At 39.5% G+C, this 13,295-nt stretch overlaps 1 protein-coding gene across 1 annotated transcript in view; it reads left to right on the top strand.

The window, feature by feature from the left end:
- The first annotated feature begins 2,722 nt into the window (after positions 1–2,722).
- Positions 2,723–13,295, top strand: part of LOC109965145 (ER lumen protein-retaining receptor 2) — a 47,570-nt gene continuing 36,997 nt past the window's right edge. The window contains exons 1-3 of the mRNA XM_020608941.1: positions 2,723–3,028; positions 6,700–6,800; positions 7,056–7,214. Of these exons, the coding sequence (XP_020464597.1) occupies positions 2,938–3,028; positions 6,700–6,800; positions 7,056–7,214 (351 nt within the window). The 5' untranslated portion in view covers positions 2,723–2,937. The remainder of the gene's footprint in view (positions 3,029–6,699; positions 6,801–7,055; positions 7,215–13,295) is intronic.

Below are 13,295 nucleotides of genomic sequence, written 5' to 3'. Positions count from 1 at the left end.
AGGGGGATACAATTTAAGGGGTCAGTTAAATTATAAAATTCATGCTATACGTACAACCAAAAAAAGATTCTGTATTTCGATAAGTGGAGTAAAACTATGGAATAATTTAAGTATGGACATAAAAAACAGTAAGAAAATTGATGAGTTTAAACACAGATATAAAGGTATGTGTCAATCAAGATATGGGCAAGAACAGGCTTAATGATTAATCAGGTGGGAGTGTGGATGTAGAACAAAATTATCCATGTAGTAATACTGCTTGCAAACCAATGATGATAAGATGATGTTAGGGGGTAGGACTAGATAAGTCTAACTTCTTCCTACTCCGTTCAAGCATGTACTAGGTATAAGCAAATTGAAAATATATTTGTGGATATGTCTGGAATTATGTGTGGTTACATACTGACTGTTGTTACATGTTTGAAAGAATAAATAAATCAAATCAAATCAAATCTGATCTGATCTGTTAGCCCTGCGATGGATTGGCGACCTGTCCAGGGTATACCCCGCCTTCGCCCAATTGCCAGCTGGGATCGGCTCCGGCCCCCCCGTGACCCCGTTCAGGGATTAAACGGTAGAAAATGAATGAATGAAAAGAATTCAAATGAATGAATGAAAAGAATTCAAATGAATGAATGAAAAGAATTCTAATGAATATTTCATTTTGTCTTACAGGTGCCCTGCTGTCCGACGCCTCTATTGTACCTATGTTTAATAGGAATTCTGTCTTTCTTGTCCCACTCTGTTTTTTGGAATTTTGGACAGCTTGATGAATTTTGAAACACTTCGATGAACCTATTTCTTGGAACACATTTATTGGTGCCCTTGTTTATGGACAATCAGGTTAGTGGTACCTGATCTGCTTATCTTTATTGATCTGAGAGTCTCTCTGCTCTCCCGCTCTGTCCTGTCTTCTGATAAATCCAATTGGCAGTAGACACTGTCTAAATCTACATTTTTGCTAACTGGTCATAAATGTGGAAATATTGTACTTGCAAAAAACATTGATTAGTAATAGAATATTGTTTAAGCAGAATTTCCCCCCACCTTTTATTAAAAAATTTTGAAAATATTTAATTTGACTTTTTTTTCAGTCATAGATCAACCATTGGCTCATAATTTACATAACTCAAATATATTGATAGTGCTCACTTTAAATTCATATTTTATATTTGAGAAAAGAGAAATGTATAAAAAGAATAAATACATAAGAATTGGACCCCAAAAACAAGAGCACTGTAGATCAAAAAAGAAAAAATACATAAGAATTGGACCCGAAAAACAAGAGCACTGCAGCTGTTCCTGAAAGTGTCCTACACCATGAGAACTACTAGGGTGTGGCTATTGAAATGAGGCATAAAATATAAACAGTAATTATGCAAAAACTGTAAAAGATATCAAAAAGCTGTGTACATTATGAATAGCTGAAGAGTTGCTGAATAGATAACAGTTGAAATGGTGTTTTTAGCTGAAGGTATGCTGAAGTTATTAAGATGTGAAAATTTTTCCCATTCATTTGAATGGGGCAAAATTTGTTTAAAAATGCTAAATATATGAAAAAGTATAAATGTTACAAACAAGAAAAATACAAGTAGACATGTCCTTATAAAGCTGAACGTTTTGATACTTGAATGCCCTTTGTAGCTGAAAGTATGCTGAAGGAATTAAGTGCCGAAAAACGTATGGAAGAAATCATAATAATAATAATAATAATAAATAAGAGGAAAACAGTGTGGATGCTACAGCATACACACAATAAAGAAGAGGATAACATAGTATGGATGCTTTTCAGCATCCATACAATAAATAACAGGAAAACATAGTGTGGATGCTACAGCGTCCACACTCTAATAATAAAGAATAGGACAACATAGTGTGGGTGCTTTGCATCCACACAATAAAAAACAGGGGAGCATAGTGTGGATGCTTTACAGCATCCACACAATATATAAAGAACAGGAGAGCATAGTGTGGATGCTGTACAGCATCCACACAATTACTGAATGGACACAGCTGTAGGCGTAACCCAGGGTAACCGCACCTGTCAGGAGCGAGAGAGAAAGAGAGAGAAAAAGAGAAGCTGTGCAGACCCCACAAATGACTTTTTTTTTCCGCCATCACTTCATATGTTTAATGGGTGTGTTCAATAATAACTTTGGAGAAGATCCGAAGACATTTCATGACCAATTTATGCAGAAAACCAGAAAACTGAAAAAAGCATCATTACTTTTTCTTGTGACTGTAATTAAGTTTATCTTCACTTATCTTCGCTTTCAGTCACTTGACTTTTTCATGGGAAGATAGTTTCAATAGCTCAATGATATGACATATAGCTAAACCCAACTTGGAATTGTCAAAACATGTCTGATTGATTGTGTACTGCTGGTAATAACTGTGTGTGGATGATTTGCATAAAATTCCCCCTCAAACCAAAATTTATTAAGTGTAGACTAACTGATTCCTGATAACAGTACTTTTATTCCCTTGTATTGAAACATTAGTTATGTTTTAATGCAAAGCAGATGTTAACTTTGTTTATCATGTAGCCTATTTTGTCCACATAATTTGGTTGAATTTCCTGGTGCATTTCCTTGCACATGGTAACTAGAGCCAGAAATAAAAATTCAGATTTACTACTTCTTCCACGGAGCTGGGAGGCGGCACTGGCGTTGCAGAATTTATGCAAAATTAAATATCCTTCTCTTCTTATTGGATGAGCACACGAGCGTTTCCCCTCTTGCAATTGGGCGCTGTTGTATTGGCCACGTCCCTAAGCCACGTCGCGCATTACTCGCCATTTTTCCATTTTCTAAAGTAAGCATCGGTCTCTTCTAGTATCACGCTGACTTTCGGATCTGTCAGGTCAAAAACGTATTGTTACCGGAGACGGGCTGACTTCTTGATAGAATCTTAAACCAGATTTGATATTTCACAAACATGAACATTTTCAGGCTAACCGGTGATCTGTCCCACCTAGCAGCCATCATCATACTGCTGCTAAAAATATGGAAAACCAGATCTTGTGCCGGTGAGTAGTCGTTTAGCTTTACGAGCAGTTTTTATGACCCCCTGTCTTGCACAAAAGGTCTCATGCCATGTAAATATCGCTACAGTTTAACCAGATGATACAGGTCTGTACTGTGAAACTTCTCTCAGAAGCCAATTCTCATCTAACGTCAACTAGCTAGCTAATAACACATCATACACAGGTGCCCTATATCATCAAATAAAGAGAGTCATTTCTGATACTGTCACTATTACGAACATTTGGGTGAAACAATGTGAAATTTGAGAAATGCTCTTAACGGGAAGAGACAACTTTAACTAAGTCTGGCTAGTAGTAGCTGTCTTGCTAACTAGCCTTGTCAGTGAAGCAGGCCCCGTACTAACAACAGAAGAGAACCATAGCGTCACTACATTCCTTGCTTTATTTAGATATGTTGGGCCTGTTGTCATTTTCAGTTCTTGGGGGGGAAAGCAAAGTGGTTTTACGTTGGCCCCGTTGCGCATACACTACGTTAGTCCAGTGGGACCCTTCTGACGTGGCACCAAAGAGTACTCACTATTTGCAGAGTTGGTGACTGAATTGAATACACGGTTTGCATTTACCTAGCAGCGTCGTAAGGAAATAGCTAGGTGTTGTATTGCGATTATGGAACTTTGCTGTGTTTTCATGTTGAGCCTCGTTGTGGTCTTTCATGCTCTTTAAATGGTCAAAGGTTAGGGCTGTGTTACTGCAGGGCAGCCAGTCACCAGAGTTATGTCACTACTGCTGCCTGGTTGAGATTAAACCAGATAGTTTTGCATGCAGTTTGATTTTGTTCAAGCTCTAGTATTCTAAACTGTTGTACGTTAGGCTTAAACCAGTATCATATTTTCACTAGTTCAGGCTGTAAACCTGATGTATTATAACCAACAGTATTTGACAAAGTTTAGCTACTAATAATGTAGTGATCACTGATCATAGCCTTCCCCCTAGTCTGGCAGTAGGTGTAATATAAACAGAGTGGCTTGCTGCAAGATGAAGAATGTGGAGCTGCACTGAGCAGGCATGCTCAAACCTACACTGCCACCTGTTTATTAGAGGGCTGCCATGTAACTTTGTAATATCACATTTCTGGAAAGAACTACATACCAGGTAAATAGTCTAATAAACAATGAGGTTACAGTTTAAAGTCTCCAGTTCCTGTATTTTTTATGTTTGCAATTGTAGTCTCTGTACAGGCAGGCTTTAGAGTGAACACTGGTGAATGATTGAACAAAACGTTTTGTTCTTAATGATGTAGCACTAAACCCGTCGGCTGTTAGTGATTAGCCAACAAGCTCACAACAGTTAACACATGGCAAAATTACATTACCTGTGTTGTGTTGAAATCTGTTTCCCCATCGAGATGTGTTTACCCTAACCTGAACCCTAACATTATCCTAACCACAGTCACTGAGGGGTGCGCTACATGAAACCAAGTTTTTAACAGGGGGAGCACATCTCGATGGGGGAACACCTTTCGACACAAGACCGGTAAGTATTTTCTTTATCTGTTGCTAACATTAATTAAATAAGGAGATACTAACCCTCTGCAGTGTCTTACCCCTCATTTACACTAGATCCAGCTGCACTGCATTCCGTCTGCAACCCAGTTTTGTTCTGTCCTCTGTTCAGCTTCATCCCCCACCTGGTTGTCTGCAGAGTGGCTTGTTGGGGTTGCTATTTTTTCGTGTATGATGTTCTTTGTTTTAGAGCTTCTACAATAAGTAGGCTTTGTAGTTAAATGGGTTCTTTTTTGTCTGTTAATTGCGTTTATGGTTTATTTCCTACTATGTTGTCTGTAGCCTACAAAGGCTACATTTAACAGTTTAATTTAAACTTAACGGTTATGCTGAAGCCATTATGAAACACTGATCAGAGAGTTGTGGCTGTGTTTTAGTATATCTTTCACATAGATATCGTTTGGGGAAAAGTACTATCTGATATCTGGGTTGAACGTTGTCAGAAGTGTCCTAGGTGCAGCATCTGTCAAAAATAGACTTGATGCATATCTTTAGCGAAGTGGACCAGAGAGCCAAATGTGGGATGGATTGAAGACGGAATGCAGCTGGACCCAGTGGGAAAGCAGCCATTGACTGGCAGAAATCAGCTACAGCAATAGCATCACAGATGGAATCCAACGCAGTTGGATCTGGTGGTAACTCGGGTGGTATGTTGGTGGAATGCAGCTCCCTATGCAACTGATGATGGCTATTGATTACTATACACGGCTAACACAGATTTTTAAAAAATGACAGTGCTGCTGGGGGTCAGCTTACACATATGCAACTCATGATTACTATTGCACTTGGAGAGGATGTACAGTACCCTGAAATAGGAGCTAAAAAATTCCCTCAAAATGGTGTTGTAATAACTGTTATTATTCTCAGTTCCTCCAGTGCAGACACACAAAAAAGAAATAGTTCTAAGAGCTACGAAAAAGTTCCTCCAGTCTAAAAGCACTTATTGTTAGAACATAGCAGAGGTCTGTGGAACAGTGTGTGATATCTATGGTTTACCTTGAGTAACTGAATATTGTATTTGAATTGAGATTTTAGTGTTTTGGTGAAATGTCAAAACTCATGGATAGCTGAGCCATTAGTCGAGAGCGCTGTCAGTTGACTGTGATTCTTCTAGTCGATCCTTTGTTTTTATTTCATTATATTTTATATTTTGTCAGCCAGTGTGTATTGCAATAGAAGGTAGCCTCAGTTGGTAGTTGGTCGTCTCCTCCTCATTTTGGTATGCCAAGCAGCAATTTGCTCAGTGCTTCCCCCTGTGGTTAGGGGGGAATACCCATTTCAATGCTGACACTGTCCAGTACATGGATGTACATTAAGGTAAGGTCTATATAACAAACTACAAAATGAGGAGAAAGGGACAACAAAATCCACTAGGACAGGACACTTAAAGATGATATTTATACTTCAGTAGAAGTGTTTTCAAACATTGGGGTCTACTTTTACAAAACAAAAAGGCTGTCATAACAATGTAGCTGGTTTTACAGAGCCTAATATTATGATTGTCCCATTTCCATTAAAGTGCAACTCAGCCATTTACCGACTTCTTCTACGACATGCATCCATCGAAATGGGCCTAGGACGCCAACAAAAATGCACAGGGAAAACATTTCAATGAGGAATTGTTCCCAGTGCAAGCTGGCACACATCAAATGCACAGTAACGACATGCACGGTGATGGAAGAAGCTTAAACCAGTTTGTAAACTAGGCTACAACTATATCCCAGAAGAAAAAAATTGCCTATAAGAGCATTGTTTCAACAGAAATAGAAGTGTGCTGCCTGTCTCATTATTCCAACAAATCTGCATGGCAGCCTGACATTATATATCATCAATTTAAATAGGTCGCAATTTAAATACTGAATCATAAGCAGCTGTCATTTATTGATTTTTTTTTTTAAATGCTCAGAAATATGTTAGTCACTCTTTTGCATTTGATTACCCATGTTAAAGTGGTTGAAATCATTAGTGAAATTCATGGCAGCTGATTTTCTGACAGTCTAGGCTATTAAAAGAAAAAGAACAACTAGTCACACTGACCAACTGACAAAATTCTTAGTGAGGTACAGCCCTAGTTATGGATTAGGTGACTTTATGTGACCTATAACTTTGGGATGTAGAAATGTTTGAATGCCCTCTGGTGTTTCTTCACAGGCATTTCTGGAAAGAGTCAGGTCCTGTTTGCCTTGGTGTTTACCACTCGCTACCTGGACCTCCTCACCTCCTTCATCTCTCTCTACAACACCACTATGAAGGTTAAATACTCACACCTGACTCCTCTCATAGCCTGTAATGTGTTTTTCCAAGCACCAAACATACAATATTAAGGCTTAACTAGTACACACCTGTTTGCTAAAGGATCAAGATGCCTAGCAAAATGCAACAGATGTGTGTGTGTGTGTGTGTGTGTGTGTGTGTCATCAATGCTGCTTGGATTTATTCATGTCAGTCCATTAGGTACCTAGGGCCACTGGGTGTTCAGCTGGTTTGTTTTGGTTCTTATGTTTCAGATCATCTACATTGGATGTGCGTATGCCACTGTGTACCTGATCTACATTAAGTTCAAGGCAACTTATGACGGGAACCACGATACATTCAGAGTCGAGTTCTTGGTTGTGCCTGTTGGCGGTCTGGCTTTCCTGGTTAACCATGACTTCTCTCCCCTGGAGGTCAGAAATTCAGCATGAGCACACTGATACAGCAGAGACGCATATGTTTCCGAATGTCCTTTGAACATCCATTAATATGAGACAGCTGTTACAGGTCAAACGCTGGTCTGTAAGCACAGATGCCATTCATACACAGATTTACATGACACAGGGCTCCAGAGTAAAATTTCATACTGGTGGCACTGATGCCACCAAGTCTCTCAGATGGTGGTGCCTTTGCCAGATTTGGTAACATCTCTGTTTTACACTGTAATGCAAAAGAATTTGTATTTTTCATTAATTATTTTAACTAACCATACTATCCTATGTGCATAGACTATATTTATAAATGAATTAGTAAAAGGGGAGATTTATGGAACACAGTAACTGGGAAAATCAATTCTAGAACAAGTTTCCACTCCACTTTATATAGTCACTTTAGTGCTGTATAGCCTAGCTATCAACGTGATGATGATAATGATTGTCATTTGGCATGCTTTGTCATTTGTGATTTAGCCTATTTGTAGCCTGTTTCTTCTGAAGAAGAATATTTGCTCTTTGGTGATGTCGGTATTGGACTTCATGCACAGTTCAGTCCATTCACTGGCCTAGCTATTGCCAGCTCATTTTGGGCTGAAGTTATTAGTAGACTACTACTTAAAGTAGGCCTTGATGGTGGGTTTCAGCCACTACTAACTTCAAACTGGGACTTCACTAAACATGAGTGGTAGATATGTGTGACTAGTGTCTGATCAGTTCAATTCACAGACTCCAACCTCCGTGCAGCATCTCTTGTCAGAACAGCTGTCTGTCTGTCTGCAAGAGTATGGCACCATCTTTACTAGGCTGACTGACAGCAGAAATTTACTGGACAAAAATAGTTTTCATGTAAGCTCATCAGCAAGAAATCAGCAGCGTTTATATGTATGGATTTTTTAAATTAATTTCCCCATGTTGGATGGGTGGAAAGTAGTATATATTAAAGATAAATAAAATTAAACCAAATAACTTTGTGGGGCAGGGGGGTAAGTTAAATCTTCCCTTTGTTTTACTGTGTGTCATGGTTTATTTTAATAGTTGATTGTTGGGACTGAAACAGTTCGGGGTCAGCCCATGATCTTGAAAGGAGAGGCCTGACATAATGTGTGGTGTGTTCCTCTCCTAAACAGCTCCCAGACCCTGAGGAGGGAGCTTGTCTAAGAGGGTGTCAGCAGTCCAGTGATGCTATATGCAGTTAAGGGAAAAGAAATAGTGACCTGGCCTTCCTCCCCCATGCTGTACCCCCCCAGAGAAAGCCCAAGAGTGACCCCAAATTGTATTCTCCAGCTGATTGGAGTTTATAGTCAGGGACTACTTCATGTAATTCCACCTGACTGTTTACATTCTCAGTTTGCACATGTATAATTACACATTCATTGCTGACTATTGCACATACAGCTGATGTAGCATACCTTCTTATTATATTATATTTTTCACATGCTGTTTTTAAAATTGCCTTTATTTTGTATTATTATTTATCCATTTTATATTTAGGCTTTATATTGTTTGGTATTCATTGTGGACAGACAGCAAAGGAAGAATTTCATTGTGCAGGGAAGTATTTTTCCTTACTGTGCATATGTCAGTAAACATTTTGATTGAATAGTAGTAGTAGTAATAATAATAATAATAATAATAATAAGTGATAGCGTGTGACAAGGGCAAAATCACAGACATTAACTATACCAGTTAGTAGTGCTAGTTGTTAGAAATTAACCCAATTCTTTTGTTGGAAGCACGAGAAGTGAAGGCAGGAGAGGACTGTTTAAAATTAGCAGAAAGTTTACTGGAAGTCTGAGCACAGGAAAGTCATCAGAGAGTCAGAGCTCCCGCAGGAGATCCAACTTCTCTGAACCCTGTGTTAGGTTTTTACAATGCATTTACCTGGCTGGGCCAGGCCCGCCCTAAACAAAGGTACAACAATTCACACTTCATATCCCTATTGGGTATTTGGTGTGAGTAGGTCAACCCCTGCCTGCGCTTGCTTGCTGATATGTGATCTAGACCAGGTTTGTGTGTGTGTGTGTGTGTGTGTGTGTGTGTGTGTGTGTCTCCGGCACCCAGATCTTGATATCAAGGTGCACTGATCAATGGGTGGCCTGAGTTTCAGGCCCCCTGTGTGTGTGATGCTAATAAGTATGTTAAACTGGCCAGGTGGTCATCTCAGGTTGTAGCCCCCGGCCTCTGCAGGACATCCCAAGACGAAGCAGAATCTTGGAATATGCTAAGTGGGTCTACTGTGGGTGTAAAACAGGCCAACAGGCCTTTGCTAAAATGTAAATAGACTGTCTGGTCACAAGGATATGCAAACATCCTGTCTCTACACAGAAGTTACAGCATTCAAAGTAAGCAGATTCTACTTCATTGCAGTTGTAAAATATATAAGCAAGGGAAATAAATGTATTAAAAATAACCAAAGCTCAGTAGTTCTGGACAATCATCAATACGTCTGTAATATGTATAGACAAGGAAAATAAAGTTATGAAAGGTAACTAAAGGTATGAGAAGTAACAAAAGCTTATAAAGTAACTAGAGTCTGTAAGACTCAAATCTTACATAATGTTAATAATAACAGTAAATAAAGCAGTTTGTTATATTTCTAAGCATTTGTGGGAATGTGCATGGCCTTGGCCCCAGATTCCAAGTGCCAGTCAAGGTTGATATATTATTCTTATGGGTGGATGTTATTTTCTATAGTGTGATGTATTCTATGAGAAGGTTGGTCCATTGGTTGATGTGTAATGAGTTTTTAGATTTAAAGTTTAGAAAGATAGTTTTCTTGATGATAGAGAAATAAGAAGTGGATTTTTATATTTAATTGGCAGGTGGTTGACTTCTGTAATATTACTGAGCAGGCAGAGTAGTGGAGGGATTCTCTTTCATGGCTACCCAGAGGGAGTAAATGGGTTGACAGGTCCAAGTAGTGTGGAAGTAATCATCGGTGCAACCCAGAGTGCATTGTCAACACTGTGTCAGTGAAACCCATTTTAAACATTTCACCTTGTGTGATGTGAGTCCTGTGAATAGGCTTATATTGTATAAGCTGTAAGTTTGTATTGGTAGTCATGGAGAAAATATTATTACAGACCTTGGTCCAGAAGTCGAGGCGGGGGGGCAACAAATCTTTTTCCCATTTAGTCATTGGTATTGTTATTGTTAAATCTATATTTGACATTAGTTTATAAAGTTTACATATTATCATCTTTGAGTTTGTAAATGTCATTATATCCTCAATTAGCATGGAAGGTTGTAGGGGGTTGTTGATTATATTTATCTTTTATTTAATTAATTTTTAAGGTCACGCCACAGCATCTCAATCAGATTCAAGTACAGACTTTGACTAGGCCACTCCAAAACCTTAAAGGTGGACTTGCTTGTGTGTTTTGGATCATTGTCCTGCTGCAGAACCCAAGTGCGCTTCAGCTTGAGGTCATGAACTGATGGCTGGACATTCTCCTTCAGGATTTTTTCATAGAGGGCAGAATTCATGGTTCCATTAGTCACAGCAAGTCGTCCAGGTCCTGAAGCAGCAAAGCAGCCCCAGCGCATCACACTGCCACCACCATATTTGACTGTTGATATGATGTTCTTTTTCTGAAATGCCATGTTACATTTACGCCAGATGTAACATGACGCACACCTTCCAAACAGCTCAGCTTTTGTCTAATCAGTCTACAGCATATTTTCCCAAAAGCTTTGGGGATCATCAAGATGTTTTTTGGCAAAAGTGGGATGAGCCTTTGTTCTTTTTGGTCAGCAGTGGTTTTCGCCTTGGAATTCTGCCATGGATGCCATTTTTGCCCAGTCTCTTTTTTATGGTTGAGTTATGAGCACTGACCTTAAGTGAGGCAAGTGAGGCCTGCAGTTCTTTAGATGTTGTGGGTTCTTTTGTGACCTCTTGAATGAGTTGTCGCCTCGCTCTTGGGGTAAATTTGGTAGGCCGGCCCCTCCTGGGAAGGTTCACCACTGTTCCATATTTTATCCATTTGTGGATAATGGCTCTCACCGTGGTGTGCTGGAGTCCTAAAGCTTTAGAAATGGCTTTATAACCCTTTCCAGACTGATAGATGTCGATTACTTTGTTTCTGATGTGTTCCTGAATTTATTTGGGTCACAGCATGATGTCTTGCTTTTTGTAATCTTTTGGCTTACTTCATTTTGTCAAACAGGTTCTATTTAAGTGATTTTTTTTTTTTTTTTGGATTCAACAGGTCTGGCGGTAATCAGCCCTGGGTGTGGCTAGTGAAATGAACTCGGCTTTCCAAAAAATGTGAATTCATGATTTAACAAGAGGGGGAAATTACTTTTTCACATAGGGCCATGTAGATTCTGATAGCTTTTTTCCCCCTATAATAAATAAAATCATCACTTAAGCAATTCAGGCAATGAGTGAGAGTGGGAGGTTGGACCAGCGTTTGAAATCATCTACCTTTTTTAGCAGAGGAGTGTAGTTGAGGTTAAAAAGTTCTGACAGCCTGGGGGAAATGCTGATCCCTAAATATTTAATGTTGCCAGTCTGAAGTTGAAGGGGGCAGTCTTGAGCTGCAGAATCCCAGGCATTTTCAGAGAGAGGTAATATGGTGGATTTATTCCAGTTTACTGTGTAGTTGGAAATCTTGGAGAATGTGTTAATAATGGAGAAAGTTTTTTGGAGTGAAACTATAGGGGTCCTGTAAATATAATAATAAATCATCTGCATAAAGACTCATTTTATGTTGTGAGTTAATAGGGTGGTAAGCTGGGGCTAGAAAAAGTGATAGGTGATCAGACTGTCCAAGGTGAGGGAGAGGTAAGGCTCTATATACCTTAGAAATGTTGGTGTAAACACAGTCCAGCATGTTTTTCCCTCTAGTTGAGCACCTGACGTGTTGTTCAAACCTTGGAAACACAGTCTTCAGGTTGACATGGTTAAAATCACCAGCCACAATAAAAACCCCATCAGTATATGTATTCTGTTTGCTTATGTCTGCTGACAAATAACCGAGTACTACATTAACATTTGCGCCTGGTGGGATATACACAGCTGTGACAATCACAACAGACATTTCTTGTGGCAAATAGAAAGGCTAGCACTTCACCGCTAGCAGCTCTAAATCAGGTGTCCAATGTCTTTCAGTAATGTTGGTATACGTACACTAGCTATTGTTTGTGTAAACACACACCCCTCCCCCACGGCTCTTACCAGAGTCCTTGCGTCTATTGCCACAGTGTACGGTGTGGCCAGCTAACTGGACAGCTGCATCTGGTACTCCCGGGTGTAACCAGGTCTCAGTAATAATCATCACACAACTTTCCTGGATGGTTGACCGTAATGATAAACAGAATCTCAACTCATCCATTTTGTTGTTTAGAGACCTTAAGTTAGAGACGAAGTGACTGGGGAGCAGTGGTCTATGAGGATTCTTTAGCCAAATTAGCATGCTAGTTCTGCATCCCCGCTTTTGCTTTCGCTCTCTCCACCACCTCCTAGATCTGCCACCAGGTATGGTGATCCACGGAGATCCTGGTGCTCTACTGATCTCTGCTGGGATCCCGTGGATGTAGTGAAAAGTACTAAAGACAGGCTGTTGTTGCATCGCCCCAATATGACTCAACGATTATTGGGTATAATAAATCCCGTTCGATGTACCCCTGTTGAATTCCCAATATACGATTAACACCCATAACATAATACACTTCCATTTTCAAGAGCTATGAGATGCTGCATCTGCACCATCGTCAACTTGTATGCAATCTGATCCCAGTTGTGGACAAGTCTAAACTGCCTGTCAGTCTACAATGTAGAAAAGAATAGAAACAAACAAAAACCCCTGAATGAGAATGCATGTCCAAAACATTGACTGGTACTGTACACTTGTTGTGGACTTTATTATGAATGTGTTTACCTGCTTGTTAATCAGAATGAGGGAGAATGTGCTGTCTGTGACTTTGTGGCCTGATTGTTGGTGGGTATTTCAGAATGGTGTGAAAAACAAAAAATATCCAGTGAGCAACAGGTCTGCAGTCAGAGATGCCATGTTGTTAAGAGTGTCTTGAGCTGACAGAAAGGTTAACTAGCTGAAC

Source organism: Monopterus albus, unplaced genomic scaffold, assembly GCF_001952655.1.
Source record: "Monopterus albus unplaced genomic scaffold, M_albus_1.0 scaffold96.1, whole genome shotgun sequence".
In the NCBI taxonomy this organism is placed as follows: Eukaryota; Metazoa; Chordata; class Actinopteri; order Synbranchiformes; family Synbranchidae; genus Monopterus; species Monopterus albus.
This window is presented reverse-complemented; position numbering and strand designations above follow the sequence as displayed.